Source organism: Zonotrichia albicollis, chromosome 19, assembly GCF_047830755.1.
Source record: "Zonotrichia albicollis isolate bZonAlb1 chromosome 19, bZonAlb1.hap1, whole genome shotgun sequence".
Classification (NCBI taxonomy): Eukaryota; Metazoa; Chordata; class Aves; order Passeriformes; family Passerellidae; genus Zonotrichia; species Zonotrichia albicollis.
In genome coordinates this window covers 7,784,815-7,810,466 of record NC_133837.1, presented here as the reverse complement: position 1 = coordinate 7,810,466, position 25,652 = coordinate 7,784,815, and the positions used below count along the sequence as shown (strand labels likewise).

The following is a 25,652-nucleotide window of genomic DNA, read 5'->3' as shown; positions in this document are numbered from 1 at the left end:
TATTCCCTTGCAACTTGGTGTAAAAACACGTTTTACAGTGATAAGAAATTAAAATCTTTTTTCCTGCTGATTAGCCAGGTTTGAACAACAACAGGGGGTGGGGAAAAACCCCTGCAATTCAGGCTGGGTGCAGCAGCTGGGCTTGGACAGGGCAGCTGGAATAGGACAAAATCCCTGGGAGCTTCTTCAGGCAAGGCCTCCCAGGTGTCTGGGACTTGGAGAGCAGAGAGAAAACCTCCAGGTTTCTCAGCAAAGCCCATGGGAAAGAGTGGTTTGGGACAGATCCCAGTGTCCCTCCAGGGCAGGCTCACTCTGCAGTGCTGGGAAGAGGAAATCACAACTGATGTTCATTTATCACTCATCCTCACCACTGATGTTCATTTATCATCCATCCCCTGCCTTGGGGTGGTGCCCTGGCTCTGGGATGTGACAGTGTCCACAGGGGTCTGAGGATGAGGGAAGAGACGAGGATCTGACTCCATGTTTCAGAAGGCTGATTTATTATTTTATGATATATATTATATTAAAACTATACTAAAAGAATAGAAGAAAGGTTCTCATCAGAAGGCTGGCTAAGAATAGAAAAAAAAAGAATGATAACAAGGTTTGTGGCTCAGGCTCTGTGTCTAAGCCAGCTGACTGTGATTGGCCATTAATTAGAAACAACCACGAGACCAATCACAGATGCACCTGTTGCATTCCACAGCAGCAGATGATCAATGTTTGCATTTTGTTCCTGCGGCCTCTCAGCTTCTCAGGAGGAAAAATCCTAAGGAAAGGATTTTCCATAAAAGATGTCTGTGACACTGGGATTTGCTCCATCTCTGTGATTTTCCCCTCTCCAGGAACACCACAGCCCTGTCATTCCCTGCCCTGCTGCCCTTCCTGTCCCCTCACTGGTCTCTGATGATCCTTCAGCCTCCCCTGCTCCCTCTGGAGCATCCCAGTGGCTCAGATCATTTCTGTGCTCATGGCTGCAAATCTCCTGGCCAGGTTTTGGGTCTGTCCTGCTGCTCCTCTCACAGCACACCCAGCTCTCTCTGCTCTGTGCACCTCAGAAGAAAAACCCAAAGTGTGCTGCAGGAGGGAACAGCCCCACAAACATCCCCAGGATGGGTTTGGCTCAGCCAGGGAGCCAGGACTCATCCCCACAGGGATCCCTGGGGATTGCCCACACTTATCTCTGCAAGCAGGTTTGCTTTCCTGCAGATGGTGTGCCCTGAATTCCCAATTCCTGCCAAAAGCAGGCAGGTTTCAGAGAGATGCAAAGAAAAGATTTGTCTTGTAAGGCTTAGGAACCATCTTGTGGTGCAGGACTGGGAACAGATGGCCATGAGGAGAACAAACCTCCAAACTCCAGCTCTCTGCTGAGCCTCAGCACAGCTCCCCCTGGGACACAGCTCTCCACACATCTCAGAGTTCCCAGCTCTGTTTCTCACCATCTCTGGCTGCTGCAAGCTTTGAAGGCTGCTGATTTTCTCCTCTGTCTTCAAGATCCTCTGCCCGGAGAGGGGATGGGGCGAATCACAGAGCCAGGGTGTCACACACATCTTTTATGGAAAATCCTTTCCTTAGGATTTTTCCTCCTGAGAAGCTGAGAGGCCGCAGGAACAACATGTAAACAATGATTATCTGCTGCTGTGGAATGCAACAGGTGGATCTGTGATTGGTCTCATGTGGTTGTTTCTAATTAATGGCCAATCACAGTCAGCTGTCTCAGACAGAGAGCCCGAGCCACAAACCTTTGTTATCATTCTTTCTGATTCTATTCTTAGCCAGCCTTCTGATGAGAACCTTTTTTCTGTTCTTATAGTATAGTTTTAATATAATATATATAATAAAATAATAAATCAGCCTTCTGAAAACTGGAGTCAGATCCTCATCTCTTCCCTCATCCTCAGACCCCTGTGAACACTGTCACACCAGGGCAACACCCCAGGCCAGGGGATGAGTAATAAATGAGCATCTATTATTATTATTATTATTATTATTATTATTATTATTATTATTATTATTATTATTATTATTATTATTATTATTATTATTATTATTATTATTTCCACTGCAGAGGGGTATCAGTGAGCCTGCCCTGCTCCCTCCTTGCTGGCTGCACAGGGGAGGGGATGGGCACTCAGGGAGGGTACAAAGCCCTTCCAGCCCAGCAGTGTTTGCTGCAGAGCCCTCCCTGTGATGCCAAGGAAAGCTCCCATGGGTGGGCAGCATCTGCAAGAAGCTGACTTCCATTCACAGGAATTATCCTGTACTTTAATAAAACCTAATGAAGGACAGAGAAATACTAATAACAAGCAGAATTCCAGTGAGGCAGCTGGAAGGCCAATGCAGCTGCTCTGTGGCAGTGATTTTATTTAATTCCTTCTCTTTTTGCTGTTTCTTGCTGTAACTTTTCTGGCTGGCTAACCCCAGGTGCTCAGCTACACTCATCTTTACAATTCCAATTAAAGCACTCATGGTTTGATTTTAGTGCTTCATTTCCCTTACAAGGAAATAACAGGGAGAGACAGAATCACCAAGGTGGCTCCAAAGGGAAGCCAGAGACACCACAGGAGCTTCTTTTGGGGGTGTCCCTTCAATTTCCAGTAATCATACCTGCTTTGGGGGCAGAAAGAACTTGAAATGCAAAGCTGAGCCCAAGAATTCCCCAGAATGAGCAAAGTTTAACAGCTCTGACAGCTGCTCCTGGCCATGTTGGTAAAGGCTCACTGAAACATTATTTTGGGTGCATTGTGGACAGGAAAAGGAAAGCACAAGTCATTGTGCCAGCCTGGATGATGTTTTGTCCTGTTCAGCCCCAAAGGCATCAGACTCCTCTGCTCCAGAGGGACATTCAGGCTGAAAATGAGAATTTTTCCAGAGTGGAGCCAAGACCCAGAGTAAATTCCACACAAGGGCAGCTTTGGAGCACAGCAGAGGCTGCAGCCATTGGGGACAGGGGCATCAGTGCCTTCCCAGGGAGGCATCTCACAGAAGGCCCTTTGGACCCAGCTGACAGCTCCACAGCTGAGCATCCACATGGAAATCAGCTCAGGGAGGATGGCAGGAAAGCTGGAAACTTTGCCACAAAGCAACAATCTGTTACAGGGAGCTGTTGCTTATTTTTAGTGACCATAAAATCATAGATTAGCAGGTTGGAAGGGACCTCAAGGGTCCTCTGGTTCAACCTTTCTTGGCAACAAGCATCTGGCAGCGTGAGAGAGATCTCTGACGTAAATTACAGGTTGTGCACAAACCCAACTCAGAGACCCCTGCACTGTGAACCACACTGGGAATCCAGGCAGGGCAGGAAAAACACAAGTTTAAATTAAACTTCAGATGAAAATCCAAAAAAAAACTTTAAGAAAAACAATAAAACCAAAGCAAAATCCCATTGCATCCTCTCACAATTATCTATTTTTAACAAATTACTTCATTATCTACAAAGAGATGAGGGAAAAAAAACCCAAACAAAACAGGCATGTCGTGCTAAGATAATAATGCAGCAGATAAATAGCAATGCTGTGCTGTGCCTGGGGACAGGATTGATTTACCATGCTTCTCCACATCCTTCAGTGGGTCCACTCCTGGGGACAGGATAAAAAACATGGGGGTGCCAGGCCCTGACTCCTCAAAGGTTGTTGCAAAATCCAGGGATCTCCCCACCACATATTTGCTGCCCAGTTTTTCTTCTACAAAATCTCTGCCAGAGGAAAAAAAAAAAAAACCACAAAAAAACCCAGTTTGTTCAGGAAATGCAGATTCTCCTGTGAATATCAATTAATTATGATGGAATCTCAGAATTAAGGTTTGAGAAGACTCCCAAGGTTATCAAGTGTGACCACTGTCAAGCACCACTGTGTTCACCATTAAGCCATGTCCTCAAGTGTCCCATCCCCTTTTGAGCACTGCCAGGGTTTGATAACCCTTCAACTGGAAAAGTTTTGCCTAATATTCAATCTAAACCTCTCCTGGTGCAACTTGAGGCTGTTTTTTCTGGTCCTGTCTCTGTTCCCTGGAGCACAGCCTGACCCCCTGGCTGTCCCCTCCTGTCAGGAGCTGTGCAAAGTCAGAAGTTCCCTCTGATCCTCCTTTTCTCCAGGCTGAGCCCCTTCCCAGCTCCCTCAGCCTCTCCTCACATGTCTTGTCCTGCAATTAGTTTTCACTTTGATCCTTCAAATGATTTAGAAACTGAAATGAGGAAAATGAGCAGGAAATGATTGTGGAGAGGCTCTGTAGGCTGGGCTGTCCCTCAGCAGCAATGCCTGGTGCTCTGTGCAGGACTGGGATGCCACAGGAGACAGCAGCTCCTGGCAGACAAAGGGAATAGGAAGGGAGAGGAGTGGGAGCTGCATTCAGAAGCACAATACAAGCTCTGACTCAGGAATCTCAGGAGGGAAGAGATGAGTTAAGGTACAAGATACAAGCACCTGCCACGTGTTGTGCAAGCCAAGCAGCCTTGCAGAGGAAGCAGCCATCCACACAAAGTCCAGATGATTTACACAATTGCTTTGATCTGCAAAGCTGAAAGGGAAGAGCTCTAAGAATGTCTGGAGCATGGAGCCTTAGCATGAGAGTGACAAGGGAAAATTCAAAGGAGTGAACAGGGAAAGGCTCAGCTCCACAGCAGCTGCTGGAACAGAGCACGGTGCGTGGAGAATGTTCTGGCTGGATTCCCCCAGGGTGAGCTCCTGACATCAGTGCTTTACAAAGACACAGACACTGAGCACTGATTCAAAGGTACCAATGCTATATTCAAACCCCAGGAATGCTGCTGCAGCTCAGATGGATTACTCAGGCCTTTTGAAGGCAGCCAAATTCTTTCTAAGAGAGCTGAGAACCTCCTTCAAGGACTGCTGAAAGGCAGTTGGAATAGAAATACCTAAGAGATTGCAATTAAAAAAATAAAAAAAGCTTCCACATTTTTGGTATCTCTCTTTCAAGAAGATTTTTCTGTTCAGGGTCAAGATTCAATTGAAATTTTTCTGTTCAGGGTCAAGATTTGGTTGAAGATTTTTCAGGGTCAAAATTGCTGCTGGAAAGGCTCAGGTCACAAAATTTAACCAAGTCCATCAGATTTAAGATCAGAACATTCTTGTTTTACTTCACATCTCAGCTTTTTGAAACAGTGCCTTGGGGACTCAGAAACACAAAGTGCTACAAGAAGCTTTTTGCTGATGTTCTTCAATAAGATTGAAGGGGAAAAGAGATTTACAGGGGATAATCCTTTCTCAGGAAATTACAGCTGTTGGTGCACTGCTGGCCCTGACGCTCTAAGGAGTGAGTCAGGGGCTTCTCCTGATGTTCCTTAGGCCTAGGGAATGAACCAGACTGGGCAAACATCCCCAGGGATCTGCTAGGAAGAGTGGATGAAACCCCCAATTTCCCAGAGCCTGTACAGGCTAGGATAATCTTAAATCCCAAAGAAATCCTGCACCATCATCTCAGAGCAGGGACACATGAGATGGGACACAAAGGGGCTTAGAGCTTCTTGAACAGCAGCTGGAAATGAGCTTGGGATATTCCAGGGCACCTAAAATCCCCCATGGCACAATATTACTCCTAAAATGCACCCACAGACTGGTCATGATGTCCATGGTCACCAGTGAGGTGTTTCATGCTGGCACACTGAGATATTGATAACTGAGTTGTATTTCAAGAAGAGTCCCCAGAGTCCTGGGGAAGGCTCAGTGAACTGTTACTGTTTGCACTTTGAGATAAGAAGCAAAACAAAACAATACAAAAACCCATTTAAATACTCCTGTGCAAACAGAAAAGCTTGATGTGCCCTAAAAATATCCAGCCAAGCTTTTGAACTTGGATTCCCTTTTCAGAAAAGAGCAACAGGAAAGGGGATGAAATTTGATATTACTGTTATTTCTGAGCTGTCTGAGTAAGAAAGAAATTAATTAGAGTTGCATAAATGCACCTAAAATTCCAAGAGCTTATTTTACTCAAGCTAAACAACAACAGGAAAACCAGTATTTTCAGCTGAGAAACACATGGAGAATCCAGCCATAAGAGTAAGAAATGAAAAAAAGATAGTTTAGTATTAGTGTTATGATAAACTGCAGTATTTATCCTAGTAAAAAAAGTAATAAGAGTGACCACAGGGAGCTTCCCTCAGTCTCATCTGTGCTTTTCTGTGAACCTTGAAGCACAAACAGATGTAATTCATACACTGAGTAAAACACCCTGCTGTGTGCACATCAGGTGGTGCAGGAATATAAACTACTGGAGAAACAGGAGCATGAGAGACATCCCAGAAATGGCAAAACATTGGCCAGGGAAGGCAAAACCAAATCCTCATGGAGTGAAAGACCTTTAGCTTGTCCTGGAACAAGGAGGTTGCTTTTGCATGACTTCAGGAAGTTTAGCCTTGCCTAGTTACTTTCACTACATAATTCACCACTACAACTTTCAGAACCAGCAGAACATAAATTTTGCATTTTACAGGGGAAAAAAAAGAGAAAACCTCCATAAGACTTTTCTTTACTTCTACTCCTATTCTGGGGTCTTAAAGAAGCTCAAACTGATCTAGTTACTAAAATGTATGTTCCTGAGCTCAGACTGCAGCAGATGTGTAACACCTGTGTGGTGATGCCAATTTATGACTTGGCAGGGCTGCCCCACACCCTCCTTACACTGCTCCATCCCTGGTGGTGGCAGGGAGCTTGGATCCCACTAAGCAAGAAATTCCACTTAAATCCCATGTGTTGATTGCCTTGCAGAGTTCAGAGATCAATGAATCACACAATGGTTTGGGCTGGAAGGGACCTTAGGGATCATCCCATGGGCAGGGACAACTTCCATTTTCCCAGGGACACCTCCCACTGTCCCAGGCTGCCCCAAGCCCTGGCCAACCTGGCCTTGGCATTCCAGGGATCCAGGGGCAGCCCCAGCTGCTCTGGGCACCCTGTGCTGCTGCCTCCCACCCTCACTGGGCTCATTCAAGACCCCTGATAGGAAACCACGCTGCAGAATTCCCATGCTAAAAATGCTCTGACAGTCCCAAATCCCAGCACCCCCCTGAGCTCCTCCTGCTGCCCCCAGGGGTGCCCCAGCCCCACCTGATGGCGCAGGGGACGCGGTCGGGCCGCAGGGCACGCAGGATGCACAGGCGCTGCAGGGCTGACTTGTTCTTCCAGTCCTGGGGGAACCTCTCCTTCTCTGGACACTCAGACTCCACAAACTTCTTCCACCGTTTCGCAGAGCCCTCGATGTCCCGATCCAGGTTTCTGAATTCCTCCATGGATGAGAGAGCCTGGAAGAATTCAAGGAAGGTCAGGGAGAACAATTCTGAGTGCCTCTGAACCATTTGTCTCACTCTAATGACTCCTTGTGTTTTGTTCCACCAGGGAGCTGGAGCCTGGCACCATGGCCAGAAACCCATCAGGACCAGATTTTGTCCATTCTCCTTGGATGGTTCCAGGGAAGGGAAAGATGGTTGGATGGTTTGGAACCATCCATCTCCTTGGATGGTTCATCAAAGTTTTTGGCACCAACCGGCATGCCCTGTTCACTACCCCAAAATGGAACAACTCTCCTCTCCTGTTTGGAGCTTTCATATTTCCCAGGCTCTGCACTGCATTGGGAAATAACTCTGAACTCCACAGAAAGTGTCAGCAAGGTCTCCTCACAGCTCAGGCACACAGAACAATCCTTTTCCAGCCCCAGAACCAAGGACACCGCTGCAGCTCCAGCCCCAAAAAGTGCAAACAACGGGGAATGGAGGAGAGCAACCTGGGAGGGTGGGACTGCATCCCCTGGAGCTGGGATTGGGCACTGAACCCCAGCATGGAAATGGACCAGAACTCATCAAAGGGTGAAAACTCCTGACTCTGAGTCCATCCTGGGTCCATCTTGGGTGCAGCCCTGGCTGGGCTCTTGCACTGCCCAAGGTGGATCCTTTGAGGCTTTTTAATAAATCCCCACTTTGTTCCTTTAACTCTGCCCAGCCTCTGTTCCAGGGAGCCTCTCCATGCATCAGCCCCATGCCAAATTCCCAGGGATCCAGAGAATTCCATGGAGACTGTGAGCACAGGAGTGATCCAACAGCTGCTGTTTCCATGTGTGGATTTGCACTAACAAGGAGAAATGTCAGCGACAGAAGGACTCGCTCCAAATTCAGCTCCCTATCCTGATTTCTGTGAAAAACCCAGAAACCAGAGCACCAAACATGAGAAACTGAAGTCCCCAGGAATGATGGCACAAGTTCTGACCTGCCAAGCCCTTGGCCCTGCAGCAGGAAATGTATTCAGAGCACCTCTCATGGCTGAGCGGAACACAATGGCAAATGTTGAATTCGGGGAATTCTCAGTGCAATTGCTTATATAAAACATCTTCTCACTGTTGACTTTTGACGTGATTTACTTAAAATATCACTTCAGAACTTTGGCTGCTGCTGCTTCGAGAAGTCTCTTGGCTTATGTTAACAAGGAAGACTCTGAAAAATTGCTTTTTTCTGTCTAAATGACAGACGTAATCAGGAATGATGGTCTCTCTCTCTCCCTAAACAACATACTGCAGAATCATGAAAACTCTAATTGCAAATAAAACCTCTGTATTATATAAATAAACACTAAAATTGTCATTAGTCAACAATGTTAACAGCATTTATTAGGAGTGATGGTATGAATGGGAGATGCTTCTATTTAAAAGCCAGAGGAGTGAAAGGTCTCTAGATCAGTAATCTTTCTGTGAATATTAATTGCTTTTCAATACCCCTGTAGTGAATTTTTCCAAGCAACTTAGCCCAGCACTAAAGGATCCCTGTTCCCAGGCAGGAGTGGTACATTGGGGCAGCAGATGGGAACTGCACATCTACCTGTGCAGGGTATCTATTTCTGTCCACATAATGAAAAGTACTTTTGTCACTTAAGAGTTGTCATGGAAATTGAGGGAGACTAAAAATATTGGTCAAAATAGAAAATTATCCAAAGGGCTGGAGGACTCAAGCTCTTGTCTTTGCAGCCCACACTGTGATCACCTCTGGTGGCTGGAAACAGCAGGGGCTTGAGTTTATATCTCAAAATGAGACTTTTCCAGCAAAACAGGGCTGTTTACACCATGTCAGGGAGAGGATCCTCCATTGTCGCAGACATCTTTTATGAAAAATCCTTTCCTTAGGACTTTTCCCCCTGAGAATTTGAGAGGCCGCAGGAACAAAGTGTAAACATTATCTGCTGCTGTGGAATGCAACAGGTGGATCTGTGATTGGCCCATGTTGGATGTTTGTAATTAATGGCCAGTCACAGTCAGCTGGCTCAGACACAAAGCCTGAGCCACAAACCTTTGTTATCATTCTTTGCTATTCTATTCTTAGCTAGCCTTCTGATGAAATCCTTTCTTCTATTCTTTTAGTATAGTTTTAATGTAAATATATATCATAAAATAATAAATCAGCCTTCTGAAACATGGAGTCAGATCCTCGTCTCTTCCTCATCCTGGGACCCCTGTGAACGCCATCACACACCATCTTCTCAGAGAAAGTGGTTTTCCATCCAGTGAGTCACAGACAAGTTGCTTTATCACTTCAGCTTCCTCTGGCAGCTCCTAGTCTGAGTGAGAAGCAGCATTTCTGTGGAACTGGAGCCTCAGCAGCTCCCTGGGGTTCACACATCCCCATTTGAGCTCTCCCAATCCCCCACAGCTGCAGGAAACACAGCAAGGATCAGGCACTGGCTCCAGGACAGGAATCCTGAATGCCACCATAGACTCCACACACACCAAGGATCTGAGGGAATGGGGGGATCTTTGTGGGGACAACATCTGGGGGGACAGGGAGGACACCCAGGGGGGAGAGGAAACCCTGAGAATGCAGAGGAGCCTGTGGAGAAGAGAACAGCTCCCCAAGGCTGCTGCCACTGCTGCTGCACACGAGGAATCTCCTGCTGCCAGACACAGCACAACAAGTTCTGGACATTTATTACTTGCTCTGATCACTAAAGGCAACTGTTCTAAGGAAGCCATCTGCTCAAACTGGCCTCAAGTTGAGGTGTTGCTTCACAAGATTAAAATCTTAAAAACCCCAAACACATATATTAACACAGTGTTTTCTTCTCCTCAGTTCCAAAAGGAATTATCATTTTAAAAAAAGAGATTGTTTTGCATTTTAAAATATTTCTATAATAAAAACAGCCATCCTTAGAATCACCTGGATAGAGAACAGCTCTGGGGCAAGGCAGGGCAAAATCACCTCATTGCTGAGCCCTGTACTGACAGAAAAAGGGTGAAAATAAAACACAGCCAGTAAAGGCAGAGCTGCCAGAACACTCCCAACACCCAGTCTGTAACCACCCCCCAGCAGCCATGGGACTGCGTTTTAAAAGACAGAGGGAAATCAAAATAAAGGAATTTGAGGGTCTTTGTAAAATCTATCATTATCATTTAAGTCTATAACCACCCTCCCCAGCAGCCATGGGACTGAGTTTTAAAAGAACAGAAGGAATACAAAATAAAGGAATTTGAGGGGTTTTGTAAAATCTATCATTATCATTTGAGGCTTCAGGTTATATCAGTTTTTATAATATATCTTGCTTTTCTTTAAAAAAAAAAACTTGTGCCTCTGCTTTAAAAAATTATGTTCTGTAGGGAACACACTGAACATCAAACATGTCTCTATAAAAATCACACAACCTGCCAACACTGGGAAGAAATTATATTTAATATTCTCCCAGTTTTAATAATCGGTGAGATGATTAAATCCTGATGATTAGTCACGATTGCACTTGCAGAATTAAGGAGCTGTGGAATTTATGAATTGAGTTACACAGTTTTTAAGCAGAGATCCACAGAGGTCCTTGGTGGGCTGGAGGGGTTTGGAGTGGCTCATGGGTGAATTTTGTGGTGGGGTTTGGTGACCATGGTGGGATTCAGGAGAAGATTGGACTCCAGGATCTTGAAGATCTTTTCCAACCTTAACAACTCCACAATTCTGTGATCCCCAAGCACTTTGTAAAGGTTTTACACTGTCCATGGGCACATTTCAGCCAACATTCATAATTCCTTTCTTTCATTTGCTGCAGCTGGCCCAGGAGTCTTTAGGAAAAGCAGCATCCCCACAAACAGCTGGAAAATGACAGCTCCTGGGAGAATGGCAGAGCCAGAGCTGCACCTGGCTTCAATTGATAGATTGGATCACTCAGGAAAAAGACGTACAGGCAGATGAATTGCTCCATTTAAATACTACTGTTAACTAGAGGAATTAATGTAGCAGATGATGGATTATTTACAATCTCTCCCATCCTAGGTTTTGGGTTGTATTATTCATACACTGAAGGTGTTATTTTCTGTTTAGCCGCCCTACCTGAATAATTTAACTCATAAGAAAAATCTCTACCAAGGTGAAAATAAAGATTTGATGGGGTTTGCCAAGCTCAATCAACTTTCAATCCAAAAAATGTTATTTTGACCCTCCTTATTTCTTTCATAAAAGCTGACTGACAAGCTCAAGGCACTGTATGCCCCTGTCTCCCTTCAAACTCCTCCTTGCTGCTTTTACATTGTAATGGGGACAGGAGGTGTGCAGAGCCTCACCCCATCACTGTACAAACCCCCCCTGTTTATCTGCAGGATCCCAGGGCATCACAACATGCAGGGTGGACATCACAAGCAGTCTGATGAGTGATGGATCAGATCTCTGCACCTTTCCTCAGAAAATTTCCAGTGAAAAATCATAAATTGGGGGACAATGGCTTCAGCTCTCATCGGCTTCCTACCAGTGCCTACTTAGAGCCAGCTCCACTTGATGGGAAAGGTCAGTAACAGAAATGAGACTTAGTCACAATCTTTGTATTCTCATTGCTTACAGCCACCCACCATGTTTTCCTCATTTTGCCTGAGATGTTTCCCAGATGGGTTCATGTTGACATTTTCTCTGCATTTTCTAAAAAGGTTGTTCAAGTGGGTTTGAGAACAGGCCTTGCAAAGTCAGGCTGTTCTCCCAAGCCGTGCTTTCCATCTTTCCTCTTCACTCTTGGGTGCCTCTCAGCAATCAGGGACACACAGCCAGAACCATAAGCCAGGCATGGGACCCCCAGGGCAGCTGAAGGATGGTACTTGTGGATTTCTAAAAACTTCCCTGGATTTGGTTGTTATAAATCCCAGATGGGCCAACACACAGCCAAACTGAAAGAGAAACTATGTCTCATTTTCTGCAAGAATTCAGCTGGGGCAGCTGCTCCCGGTGTCCCTTGCTGGAAAGCTCTCAAGGTCCACTGCCTGCTGTGAATATTTCCTGCATATTTCTTCTCTTTACTGACATAGGGAGCCAAATGCTTTTTCCCTTCCAGAGGAATCTCTTGGAGATCAGACCTTCCTGGGTCTCAGTTTTGAGGTCCTCAGACATAACTTTTCCCCTTTCTTTAGTCTCTTCTCACAGTTGTGTTTTCAGGTGCCTGAGTGAAGGCCCCAGGCTCCTGTTGGGATACAGGGGTCCACTGCTGCTTTGAGCTCACATTGTGGGAACCAAACACAGGCCATGAGAGCCTCCAAAAATGCCATTTAATGTTCCCCAACCCAGGGAAAGCGCTGGTTTTACCCCCAGGGTTCCAGAGGTCACTGCCAGTCAGAGGTGAGCTGAGCACTGGGTCTGCAATCTCCAGAGCTCCTCATGTGAACCGCCACAGCCAGGGAAAGGAACCAGGGAGTGGGCTCTGGCACACACTGAGGAGCTCCAACAGGTCCTCCAGCACTGAATCAGAGAATTGTTTAGGTTAAAAAGGACCTCAAATGCCACATCTACATGGCTGCTCCCTCTCCTCCTGTCCCTGTTCCCTGGGAGCAGAGCTTCCCCCTGGCTGTCCCCTCCTGGCAGGAGTTGTGCAGAGCCACAGAGTCCCCCCTGAGCCTCCTTTTCTCCAGGCTGAGCTCCTTTCCAGCTCCTTCAGCTGCTCCAGCCCCTTCCCCAGCTCTGTTTCCTTCCCTGGACACAGTCCAGCCCCTCAATGTCCTTCCTGCAGTGCCAGCACAGGGGATGGGCACTGCCCTGGCACTGCTGCCACAGCCCAGGTGCCACTGGCCCCTTTCCCACCTGGGCACACCTGGATTCATGCACAGCCTCTGTCTCCAGCACCCCCAGGGCTCTTCCCAGTTTTCCAGCCCCTCTGGTGTGACCCAAGGGCAGGATGCAGCCATTATTTCTCTTTCCTCCCATTTAGAGGGTGAAGAGGCTTTTACACTCCAAATGCTCAGCTGACAGCAGGCTTTGTGTCAGGGAGGATTGAGAGGGAAAGACAGAGGCTTAGAGCATCCAGAAAAACTCAATTTCCACTCTGCAATCAAACCGACAAAGTGCGTCCTTAAATATTTGATGCGATCACAATCTGTGCCATATTTCAGATAAGCATCAGATCGTTAGCCAGCAGGTTAGAAAAGAAAAGGGGAAAAAAAAGGTAAAACCTTCTCAAGTAGCATTTCTGTGAGACATTGGGAATATTTCTCTGAGACTTGATACAGAGGACAGAAGAATGTCCTTAGGAAACTTCTAGATGAGAGCAGATAAATTCCCATTGAAGTGTCACAATCAATGTTTTCTATCAAAGATGCTCCAAAAGGCTTTACATCTGAAGAACTGAGTTAATGGAAGATATTTAATTAAGACTATGATTTTCTTGCATAATAATAATCCTGAATGTAGGAGGGAAGCTGTGAGCTGCGAGCCTTTCCTGTCTGACCAGCCTGATCAAAGGACATTGCATATGCACAGAGAGCACAATGTATGCAGCAGATTGTGCCACAATGAATCTTGGAGAAGAATGAAAAATTTCCTCATCTAAAAAGTGCAAGAAGTGAAAGTTGGAAGAGAGATTTTTTTTTTTTTGTCCAAAAAAAATAATCCAATCCAGTTTTCTTAAATGCAAAAGATATGATTTGGTATTTTATCTCCTAAGCCACATACACAATCTTATCATCTGCATTCTGCAAAATTATAAATATGGAGTTAATATACGACTTTGTCTAGGGCTGTTCTCCTCCTCGAAAGCTGAATTCAGTATTTAGAGCTCATTATTCAACATCACATCTATTAAACAATGCCCTTTCAGTGGGGTTTTCATATCTACATAATGAAAATTCTTCCTCTTCAGAAAAAGATGAGGGAGATGATTGGGATAAGAAGTAATCCAGGCTGGCCAGGTGTACTCCTGCTGTGCATTAACTCACTGCACTCATCCCATGGGACACATCTGCATTCAGCACTGAAGAGGCACTGCAGGAAATGTCACAAAGGAAATCAGGCTGGGGAAATGCACATTTCCAGCTCCAGGGAACAGCCAGACATGGGGACAGCCACGTGCACCACGAGGAGCCACAGGGGACCGTGGAGGAGCTGGAGCTGGGAGAGCCTGGCATCCTGGGGTCCCAGGGAACAGCCTCAGAACTGCCCTCACCTCCTGGTTAGGGCCAAAACCAAAAAGTTTTGGTTTTGAAGACCACGAGGGCACAGCCAGTGGCTCCATCAGAAGTGGAGAAGCTGGAGAAGAGCCCAGCTGGCCCAGAGGATGCTCAGGGGGTCTGTGCCAGGCACACACCCAGGCTCTGCTGCACGCCTGGAACACCCCTGGTGTGGGCAGAAGGTGGGACTGTGCCCTGTGTGAGGCTGTGCCTGAGCCAGGCTCTAAACTCAGCCCTAAACCCACACCTGCAGAGTAAGGCTGGCTCAGACATGGGCTGCAGGAGTTCCTGCTGTGGGTCTCAGAGCCCAGCACAGCAAGGGGAAGGTGCTGCTCCCTCCCTGCTGATCTGCTCCTCCAGGAGGTGGCCAGGCACAGCTCAGGGTGAGCCTCACAATTTCCCAGCTCTGTCCTCCTGGCTCAGCCTTGGTTTGGGTGGACTCTCCTGCTCTCAGGAAATGGCTGGGCATGAGCAGGGCAGGACCCTGCAGGTGGCTCTGGTTTGGGAGCTCACGGGAGTTTTACTGTGTGCACTCAGGGCAGCAAACAACTGCTGGCTCATCTCACTGCTGAATCTGGGTACAGTCTATGTCACAGACATCTTTTCTGAAAATCCTTTCCTTGGGATCTTTCCTCCTGAAAAGCTGAGAAGCCTCAGGAACAAAATGTAAACAATTATTATCTGCTGCTGTAGAATGCTACAGGTGCATTTGTGATTGGTCTCATGTGGTTGTTTCTAATTAATGGCCAATCACAATCCAGCTGGCTCAGACAGCCTTTGTTATCATTCCTTCCTATTCTATTCTTAGCTAGCCTTCTGATGAAATCCTTTCTTCTATTCTTTTAGTATAGTTTTAATATAATATATATCATAAAATAATAAATCAAGCCTTCTGAAACATGGAGTCAGATCCTCATCTCTTCCCTCATCCTAAGACCCCTGTGAACACCGTCATAAGTCTGAAAAACCAAGCAAAGACCCAAAAAAAAGACCCTAAAACCAAATTACATCATTTCACCATCATGCTCAGAGAAGAGCCATGACAGGAGCTGTCTGACCAAGAGCAGCTCAACAAGACAGCCTGCCTTCACACAAGGTTCAAAGGACTTCAGAGCATCCACGCAGAGATGAATTCAGAGAACACTCACCCTCCAAAGGACAATCTCTGCATGGATTCTGTGTTCATTCAGTCACACAATGAGAATTCCCAAGTGGCATTTGCACCTGGCTGTGACCACGGCAGCACTGTGCTCTAAGGTGTGTCCACACATTTCCTGGTGAGGAAAACACCAGCCAAGCCAGGAGACATGGCCAGCTGTGCATGGACAATGTGCATCCACACATTTCCTGGTGAGGAAGCCACCAGCCAAGCCAGGAGACATGGCCAGCTGTGCATGGACACAGAAAAGGCTTTCGGAAGTACCAACAGAAATAAAAACTTTCAAGGCAGACTCTGGGAACACAGAGGGGGAGAACAGCACAACAGGCTGCAATAAAGGAAATTGAAAAGAGACAGAAAACCTCATTATAGGAACAAAAGAACACTTTTGCCTTCTCCAGGGATCGCTGCTAAGCCCCAGCAAATGAGAGGCCTTAGGACTGAAATGACCAGCTCCACTGAGCACCAAAGGCAGGGGCTCAGCAAAGGCACTGCTTTAATTAAATGACAGAACTCTGTGCCCTTCCTGCTCTCAGCTAATATTCAGTAACCCAGAGGCAGGGCTGGCACCGAGGCAATGACTGTGCCCTTTCTAACACCTCCCCTGCTCCAGAGCCAGGCAAAGCTCCTCCACAGGTGCCATTGCCTCCCACACATCTCACTGATGAACAGAACCAAGCTCAGAGCAGCTCTCCTCAGCCTTTAGCTTGAATTCAATTCCTGTTTCAGCTTTAAAGAAGCACCAAAGAGCCTGAAATGTGCCTGTTTTCCCAGATCTCTCAGCAGATATAATTAAAGCTATTCCCTTTCCCTACAAACCACCTCCTTCTGGCCAGGATTTCTTCATCCAGGGGTGAATACCAAACTTCCCTGGCACACAGTTACAGCAAAAGGCTCTGTGAAACTTTGTGCTGAACTTGATAGAAGCTGGAAAACTAAATCATAAATGAGAGTTTCCTAAATGAGATGCTCCAGCACCACGAGCTGCAAACAGTCAAGCAACTGCAAAGGATTATTGGCCTCTATATATTATTAATCAAGCCCCAACAATAAATAATAAGTCAAGTCACACAAGGCCAGTTGCATGCCCAGAGCCCTCAACATTTAATGAGGTTTCCTTGGAAGTTAATGTGCCCAAAGTGGGAGGCTCAGAATGGGCCACAAATATCAATATTGATTTCTTCTGGCACTATCTTGGCCAGAACCCCCTGGCAAAAGGAGTCCTTTGGGCTGGAGCATTTGCAATGTTTCTGTGAAAACTTAGCAGAAATGCTAAATTTCACTTTGAATTTGAAATATAAATCTGAAGCGTACTTTGTTCAAGCTTTGTTGAAGAAACAATTTATTATAGTATTTAATCTTCTTGATATAAGAAAAGGAGATTTTAGCCTGCTAATAAACTGTGTAGAATCCATGACTAATTAACCTAATTATAGCAGTCTGTGACAAAATATGATTTTACTAAACCCATGCCTCAAGTAACTAGAATTGCCAAAACCTCAGAGGTTAATAAACCAACAGACATCAACACAAACACTAATAAAAGTTGACACTATATTATTTATAGCAAAATCAATAATACAGTCATCACAAAAGGCAATCTGAAAGGTATTTGGTATCTGATAATGCAAAATTCACAATCAGAAAGTCCTGAAATTCATAAAATTAGTGCAGATTACTAGGCAATGACTCTTGTGCAGTTCCTGGGGCCATCAGATGAAGGCTGAGGACACCTGAGGTGTGCAGCACACCTGGAAACCTTCTCATGAACAGCAGTGTGGTGTTTGTGAGGTGTTCAGGATCAGGTGAGAGATGAGAATCTCACTCCAAGTTCACAAAAGGCTGATTTACATTATATTACATTACATTATATTATATCTATACTAAAGATCAATCTATACTCAAAAGCAGTGTTGGACCTGCAGAACTCTCCATGTCTGTGGCCTTTTTGTGCTGCCCCTCAAAGGCAGACATATGTTCAACAAATGCCACAAGAACCCTTGTCACCATGATATTTTCTGAAAAATCCCTTCACCAGGCAAGATGAGAAGCCTCAGCTTCTCCATGTTTTGCTGTTCTGGAATGTGGCCTGGAGATTGTTTATCCAAACATGTGAATTGTTTTTAATTAATGACCAATCACCATCAGCTGTGTGGACTCTGAGGAATCAGTCATGAGCTTTCATGATCGTTCTTGCTAAGCCTTCTGATATATCCTTCCTCTTTCTTTAGTATAGTAATATATAATACGATATGATATGATACATGATATGATATGATATGATATGATTGATATATAATATATATATAATATATCAGCCTTCTGAGAGCATGGGGTCAAATTCTCATCTCTCACCTCATCCTGGAGACCTCACAACACCACAGACCTCTGAAAGGTTTTTAGAGGAGATAAAGGGAGCTGATTTCTATGGATCAGGTACCTTGATTCCTCCCCAGGCATGGTCAGACAGGAACTCCACAGGGCTTGTGACTCCAGGCTGTGCTGGGTATCTGAGCAGGAAATCCAGTTCTGCTGGGTCGATTTCTTTATTCATCAGAAGTATCTGTAATTCCAAACAAGATATCCTAGAGCAGCAGATTAATTATTCAATTAATTTGCTTGAAAAATGTGTGGCTGAAATGTAGAGTGCCCTGTGCTGGAGAGGTGTGATGGACACATCATGTAGGTGCTCTGGGTGTCCCAAAAGAGGACCAGGAATGAGTGTGGAGATTGGCAAGAGAAAAAAAGTTGGGAAAACCATGTGGTAAATGCTGAGTTCCATATGGGTGGAGAGCACCTGGAGGAGAAGGTCCTGGCAGCAGAGCCAGATTGGACAAAAAAATAAAAATTATACAACCGCTGTGGACATGGGACAGCAGCACTGCAGCAGGCGCTTCTTTAGGTTCAGTGCAAGAGCCCCTCCAGGCCAGTTTGCTTTGCCATTTTCTGCAGGTCCTGCAAGCAGGAATTTCTCAAATAACCTTTGTCAGTGTAATTCAAATCCAGCACAGCATCTGTGCCTGTTATTGGCAGGAATAAATCCTGTGAGGAGCAGCTGAGGGAGCTGGGAAGGGGCTCAGCCTGCAGAAAAGGGAGATCAGGGGGAAATTCTGGCTCTGCACAAGTCCCTGCCAGGAGGGGACAGCCCTAGGTTGGGCTCTGCTCCAGGGAACAGGGACAGGAGCAGAGGGAACAGCCTCAGGCTGGGCCAGGGCAGCTCAGGGTGGGCACAGCAGGAATTTCCCCATGGAAAGGGAGTTCAGGGATTGGAAATGCCCAGGGAGGGTTGGAGTGCCCATCCCTGGAGGTGCCGAGGAATTCCTGGAGGTGGCACTGAGTGCTCTGGGCTGGGGACAAGGTGGGGATCAGGCTGGACTCAGTGGTCTGGGAGGGCCTTTCCAGCCTGAATGATTTCGTGATTCCCAGAGAGACAGAGAAGACAATCAAGCCCCTGCATGGGCTGCTCTGGCAGTGAAGCCTGGCACACAGGGTGTTGCTGGTACCTGGAAGGTGAGCTGGGCAGTGAAGGTCAGTTTGTCCCTCTCGAAGAGCCCCCGGGCTGTGTACTGGAACACGGAGAAGGTGATGCTGTCTGTGAGGCTCAGCACCCGCCCTGCCAGGCTCTCAGCAGGGGCTGCCCTCTCCATGGCCTTCTGGAACACCCCCTGGAATGCCTGGGAGGGGAGACACAGCAGGAAGGAGCAGTGAGAAATGCCCTTTGCACACCCCTGGGGTGTCACAGTGATGCCAGCTCAGGTCCTGCCCCTCATGGAACACACAGAGACCAAGCAGCCCCTGGCTCTGCCTGGCAAAGGTGACACCACCTGGCAATGGTGACATCCCCAGGAACACCTGGCAGGAGTGACATCCCCTGGGACCCCAGATGGCACAGGGAGCTGCCACACAAGGGTACAGGAGATGTTTCTGTGCCCAGTGTGCTCCCTTTGGGATGGCACACCCACGTCCTCTGCAAACAGAGCCAGCAGAGAGTGGAGCTCCCAGGAAAGGGGGAAAAACTCCATGGGGAAAACTCCAACACAAACCCATCCAGTGCCACCCCTGCCATGTCAGGGACACTTTCCACTGTCCCAGGCTGCTCCAAGCCCTGCCCAACCTGGCCTTGGGCACTGCCAGGGATCCAGGGGCAGCCACAGCTGCTCTGGGAATTCCATCCCAGCCCCTCACCACTCTCCCAGGAACAATTCCTAATTCCCAATGTCCCATCCATCCCTGCCCTCTGGCAGTGGGAGCCACTCCCTGTGCCCTGTCCCTCCATCCCTTGTCCCCAGTTCCTCTCCAGCTCTCTTGGAGAGCATTGGAAGGGGCTCTGAGCTCTCCATGGAGTTTTCTCCAGCTCTCCCAGCTGGCTCCATTGAAGGGCTCTTGGATCATATCCATTGTCTCTTCTGGACCTGCTCAATCATGCCCACACCTTTCCTGTGCTGAGGACCCCTGAGCTGGACACTACTCCAGGAGGGGTCTTAGCGGAGTGGGGCAGAGGAGGAAAGTACATCTCCCACTGCACAAATATTTCAACTCAGAGAAGAGCAATTCCTCAAAAAAATAAATTAAAAAAAAAATGGTAAAAATAAAAATATTTTTTTTTTAAGTCCCATGAGTGTTTTACTGTCTGGATCCAGCAAAGGACTGGCTGAGGAGGGCAGGGAACAGTGAGCTGAAGCAGTCATTGAAGTCCCCTCTAGGGTGGGTGTCTGCATTGAGAATAACCCTCTTATATAAGAGGTTAAGGATTATTGCAACAACATTTCTGATCTAAATGAGAAAAGACAAACAAGTTTCAGAGTTGTCCAAATTAAAAGCACGGGGAAATTATCAAATACAGCTGGAAAAAGAAAATTAACAAGAGCACAAACCCCGAGCTCTGCTTAGAAATGCAAAGGCTCCATGTGCTGGGCCCAGCTAAAGGAAATAACCAGGCCAATACACAGTGATGGCACCAACTGTACAAGGCATGACCATGCTGGCAGCCTGATTTTTAGGGTTCTACAAAGGAAAAATGATGCCTTGACAAATTAAAGTAACACTGATACTGAATGCATTATTAAATAATTGCAGAATGCATTTTCCTGCTTAACGTTTCTTTAAATTGTGTTAAAACATGCTGCAGAGCAGCACATAAATCTTTGTGTTCTAATTTATAATGGGCTCCCAGCTGTGTGGCAAGTATTCTAAAATCATCCCTGTGCATCTTTACACAATGTTTTATGATCTGCCATCAAAATTTATTAGATAAAAACATTTCCCCCAATAATTTTCCATGTATATATACACACTGCTAATGTTCACTGGAAAACATAAAACAAACTAACTGCAGGAGACACAGATTAAAGGTGAAACCTCAGGAACCCCCAGATCTATTATGTATGTGAGAGGGATGAATCTTTCAAAAGGCACAAAAGATATTCTGTACATTTTTTCTGATAAAATTACTTCAACAAACGAGTTGTAGCTATCAAAAAGAAAAGCCTCTTTGTGGATGAGGCTCAACATTCTGTAGTGTCTCCTCAATTCCTTTTTCCAGGTCACTTGTCAAGGTAAGAAATCACTTGCAAGAAGCTGCAGACCAGGATGCTCATTTAACCCTCCATCCCCCAAAATACCTTTCTTATAGGAAAAAAAGTTTTCCATTTCATAGAACATTAAAGGTGCAACTTCTTCTAGGCAGGGTTTGGAGCAACCTGGGATGGTGGAAGGTGTGGAACAAGAAGGGGTGGAACAGGATGGACTTTAAACCCTTTCCAACCCCAAACTTGTGTGATTTGTGACTCTGTGACTGCAATTCTGATTTTATGGACTCCAGAAGCACAGGGCAGGTACCTTTAGGGAGAACTGAATTGTGATTTTATGGACCCCAGAAGCAGAGGGCAGGTACCTTCATGGAGAACCAAATTCTGATTTTATGGACCCCACAAGCAGAGGGCAGGTACCTTCATGGAGAACCAAATTCTGATTTTATGGACCCCACAAGCACAGGGCAGGTACCTTCAGGGAGAACTGGTACATGGGGTGGACGTTGTGCAGTTCGTTCATGGTGAAGTAGAGCATGGCGGCACGGCAGGCTGCGGGCCTGTACTGCTCCCTGGCCTCGTTAATCCTGCCTTCTGTCACCTTGAACTCCTGCACCTGCAAGGAAACAGCACAAATCCTGTCACAGCACCCCTGGTCAGTGCTCACAGCCCTGCCACGCTTGTGGCAGCAGCTCCATGGCCAAAGACAGAAACACAAATTTCCCAGGCATCGTTCTGGAAAAAGGCTGAGAAAAAAATCAGAGAAAAGAATGAGAAACAATTCCTATCTTAACTTACTGCATCTGATATTGTGCACATGTGGAATGTGTTATGAAAATTTGTTTACCAAAAGGTGGTTTCTTAATTAACCAATGGTAATGGTGTTTTAACTACAGGACCAATCAATTCTGCCTGTATTGAACTAAGATATAAAAAGGAGCAATGGGTTTCTTAATTAAGATTATTAATCATTCTTCTGTAATATACAGAGTCTATACTAATTATTACCCATCTGGGAGCCTGTTGCAGTGACAAAGACTGGCCACAAAGCCATCAGGGCAAGCCACAAGTGACCACCATGGGACCAGGCTGGAGCTGCCCTCCCCAGCATCCTCTCCCTCTGGAACCTTCCATCTAACTGCATTTTCCACCCAGTTGCCCCATACCCAGTTTTCCTGACTTCTCCCTCTGTTCCCTGCTCTTTGCTGACTGGAATTCAATTTCTCGTCCATGAGTTTCTGGTGCTAATTGCCCCCCTCCTGTGCAGGCCATTAGCAACCCTGGGCTGAGCAGCCCTGGGCTGAGCAGCCCCAGTGCTGCTCCAGGCAGCTTCCTCAGGGCTGAGAGCTGCTCATTTAGAGCAGCTCTTTGCTGCCTTTCCTCAGCAGCACCAAACCCCCCTGGGCAGGGCCCTGCAGCTGCTCTTATGGACATGTGAAAACCTCCTTGGCAGAACCATCACCTCACTCCTGTTTGTTCTTTCATTCCACCTCAGCAGCAAGAAGTGCCATCCCTGAGACTGCTGGGGTTTATTTTATTCCCTGGCTGAGGACAGACAGGTCTAACACCATGGCCAGGAGCTGCTGGGACAGTGCTGACCCACCCAGCCCAGCAAACCATGCCATGAGATCACAGAATCCCAGAAGGGACCCCTAAGCTCTTCTCATTCCACTCAGGGACACCTTCCACCATCCCAGGCTGCCCCCAGCCCTGTCCAACCTGGCCTTGGACACTGCCAGGGATGGGGAAGCTACAGCTGCTCTGGGCAACGTGTGCCAGAGCCTGCCCAGCCTCACAGCCAAGGATTTCTTCCTAACATCTGATCTAAATCTGCCTATTTTCAGCTTGAAGCCCTTCCCTTTGTCCTACCCGTTCAAGAAGTGCCTGTCCAGCCCTTCCTAGGCTCCCTGTGGCAGAACAAGCCAGCAGGCACCCCAAGGAAGCACAGGATGAGTCTCAATCTGCTGTGGAGTCTGTGGGATATTTGCACATCTCCATGAGCAGTGCTGGGCTCAGGAACAGTTCTGCCAAACCCAGAGCCAGAATTGGGCCAGACAGATGCTCTTCATCTGCAGAGCAGGGAGGATTTCCAAAGCAAGGAAAATGTTGGCTGCACACCTTTCTGTGGGCAGGCAAACCAAAAGGAGAGTGAGGCTTGACTTGAACCTCTAGCAGGGCTCTTCCACAGCATTCCAGGTGGGCACAAACTCATAAAATCCAGGTGCAAACTCTAAAATCCATGCCTTGTTGGCACTGCCGGCAGTAAGCAGCTGTACAGCACAGCTGGTTTGGAGGGTGAAGCACTTCCAAAACACCTACATCCAGGGGGAGATGCCAAGCTTTCCACACATCAAAAAATCCCCTCAACACCTCTTCTGGAGCTTCAAGAAACCCCTCCCCAGGGAGCTGAATGCACCTGATTGTTGCAGTATATTATTCCAATACCTGATGCACCATTTAGAGAAAATTATTCTGTTTTTTAATGGAGGGAGGATCACTCAATATCTTGGTCACTGGGACAGTCCTGGCATGGGAACCACACCTCCCAAATTCCCTCAGTGGCAAGGAGAAACCTCTGGGCATTTACCTAAGCCCCTGCAGCCAGCAAGGGCAGCTGGCAGTGCTCACACAAATGCTGATTTACACTCTGAGGAATAAAAGGGTATGAAATACCTGAGTTCTTTCAGATTTACTTGAAATCACAGACTCCAGTCCCTGGTCAGTACTAAAACCCAGCCTAAGAGGCAGTGCGATGTACCCAGGATTATGCTGGAACAGCTTAAAGCCGCCTTGATACAGTGTGTAAATTTTATTGTCTTCACATCAGGCACCACTGTTTTCTCTTGGTCTTAAATAGGTCATTTAACACAAAAAAAAAAGCTCCAAAGAACTAAATGGCCTGGAGCTCTCCAGAGTGAAGAGCATTTGCCATTTATACCAATTTCTACTCCCTGCTCAACAGACAGAGCAGAGATGGGCAGAGCAGAGGTTACATTAAACCCAGAAATCCTTAAAGGAGCACAAACATGCTTTTCTCCAGGCTATCAGTGTCTTTGTACCTTCTCCACTATCTCTGCAGCTGTCCTCTTAGTGCTCTCCAGGTTCTCCACCAACGCTGTGTCTCCCAGGAAATTCCCAGATGCCGATGACAGCCGAGAGAGCAAATTGTCCTCCAACGTTTTCAAGGTGATCTTGAATTCATTCTGTTGCTTTGTGAGATCTGACTGCAAATAATAAATCCAGGAAGCTTTAGCCATAAAGGATGTGGTAAATTAAGGATGAATCAGCTTCACATGGGAACAGGCTTCCCACTGACAATTGCCATGGCCCAGCAATGCTGATTCCTGCTCTCCTGGGAGTGGACAGAGCTCTGGGGTCTGGGATCAATCCTTATCCAACAAGCATAGAAAGCACCTGGAACAGCACAGAAAGCACCTGCAACTGCACAGAAAGCACCAGGAGAACTGATACGGGTTTCTAGAAATGTAAGAAAACACTGGAAATGAATCAGGAATAAAAGACCTTTATCCCCATCTCAAAACTCATATCCTGTGTCTTTGCAGCTCATTTCTTGGGATCAAGCTAGCCTGGAGAGTCCCAGCTGCTCCTCACCCTTCCTGCTGAAGCTCTGCCCTCACCACTCCAGCCCACAGTAGTCCCACCAGACATGGGGAACACAGGGTTAAAACCTGGTGGCAAAACCAGCAGTGAAATCCTTTGGGTACCAATGTGAGTACAGGGAAATCTCAGGCTCACAACTGACCACGTCTCCTGTCCTGCTCCCATTTCTATCCTGCCCTCAGGGTCCCACTGCCACCAGTGGCTTACTGGGCTAAAACTGAGAAGAAGTGGCAGTTCCAACCCAGGCCAGGCAGAAAATGAGTGAGCACATGCAGTAAACTTATTCCCACTCTCAGAAAATATTTAGGATTATTCGTATTTGTTACACTGTTAAAGCTGTCGTCAGAAAGGAGGATTTTCTTTATAAAATTGCCTTGAAATTAAAGCTGTACTTGTTAAGAGAGAGAGAGAAAATATTTTGGCCTGTTACAAAGTGGGAGGAAAAACCAGAAGAGAAAAATATCATTTCCAGCCTCACAATATTTACAGAGAGAATCCTTTACCACAAATGCTGAAAATAAGCGAGATTAATCCTGCTTCCAAAATTAAATCTGTGAAGTCCAGAAAAAACCCGAGGCAATGAGAAACTCAGCTTTCAGTCACCAGAGGAGGAGGAAAATAAAAAGAATTTTTTGGAGAAAAACCTTGAAAATTAAGTACAAGGGTTCTCAAAATACCAAGAAAAGAGAAGGGTGAAGGGGGAAAAAGCCCCTCAATGTCTGTCATACAAGGGAAATCTGATTTTGTGAGGAGCTCAGCAACGTCTGCAAGCTGGCATATGAAACGTTGCTTGTTAAAAACAAAAATTAAAAAATACCAATAATAAAAATAAAAAAAAAAAAATTATGATAATGATGATTATAACACTTGCTCCCAGTGTAAATTCCCAGGTGCTGACCTTCAGCTCCTTCAGGTCAGGTCTCTCAGTGTAGATCAACAACAATAATAACAACAATATC

At 46.4% G+C, this 25,652-nt stretch overlaps 1 protein-coding gene across 9 annotated transcripts in view; it reads right to left on the bottom strand.

Annotated features, from left to right (window-relative positions):
• The window catches only part of DNAH9 (dynein axonemal heavy chain 9), a 147,275-nt gene that overhangs the window by 32,040 nt on the left and 89,583 nt on the right, over window positions 1–25,652 (bottom strand). For all 9 annotated transcript variants that reach the window (XM_074555240.1, XM_074555241.1, XM_074555242.1 and 6 more), the window contains 6 exons: window positions 24,132–24,296; window positions 21,548–21,688; window positions 19,048–19,218; window positions 17,985–18,107; window positions 7,062–7,255; window positions 3,546–3,694 (listed from right to left, as the gene is read on the bottom strand). In XM_074555240.1, coding sequence (XP_074411341.1) covers window positions 3,546–3,694; window positions 7,062–7,255; window positions 17,985–18,107; window positions 19,048–19,218; window positions 21,548–21,688; window positions 24,132–24,296 — 943 coding nt within the window. The remainder of the gene's footprint in view (window positions 1–3,545; window positions 3,695–7,061; window positions 7,256–17,984; window positions 18,108–19,047; window positions 19,219–21,547; window positions 21,689–24,131; window positions 24,297–25,652) is intronic.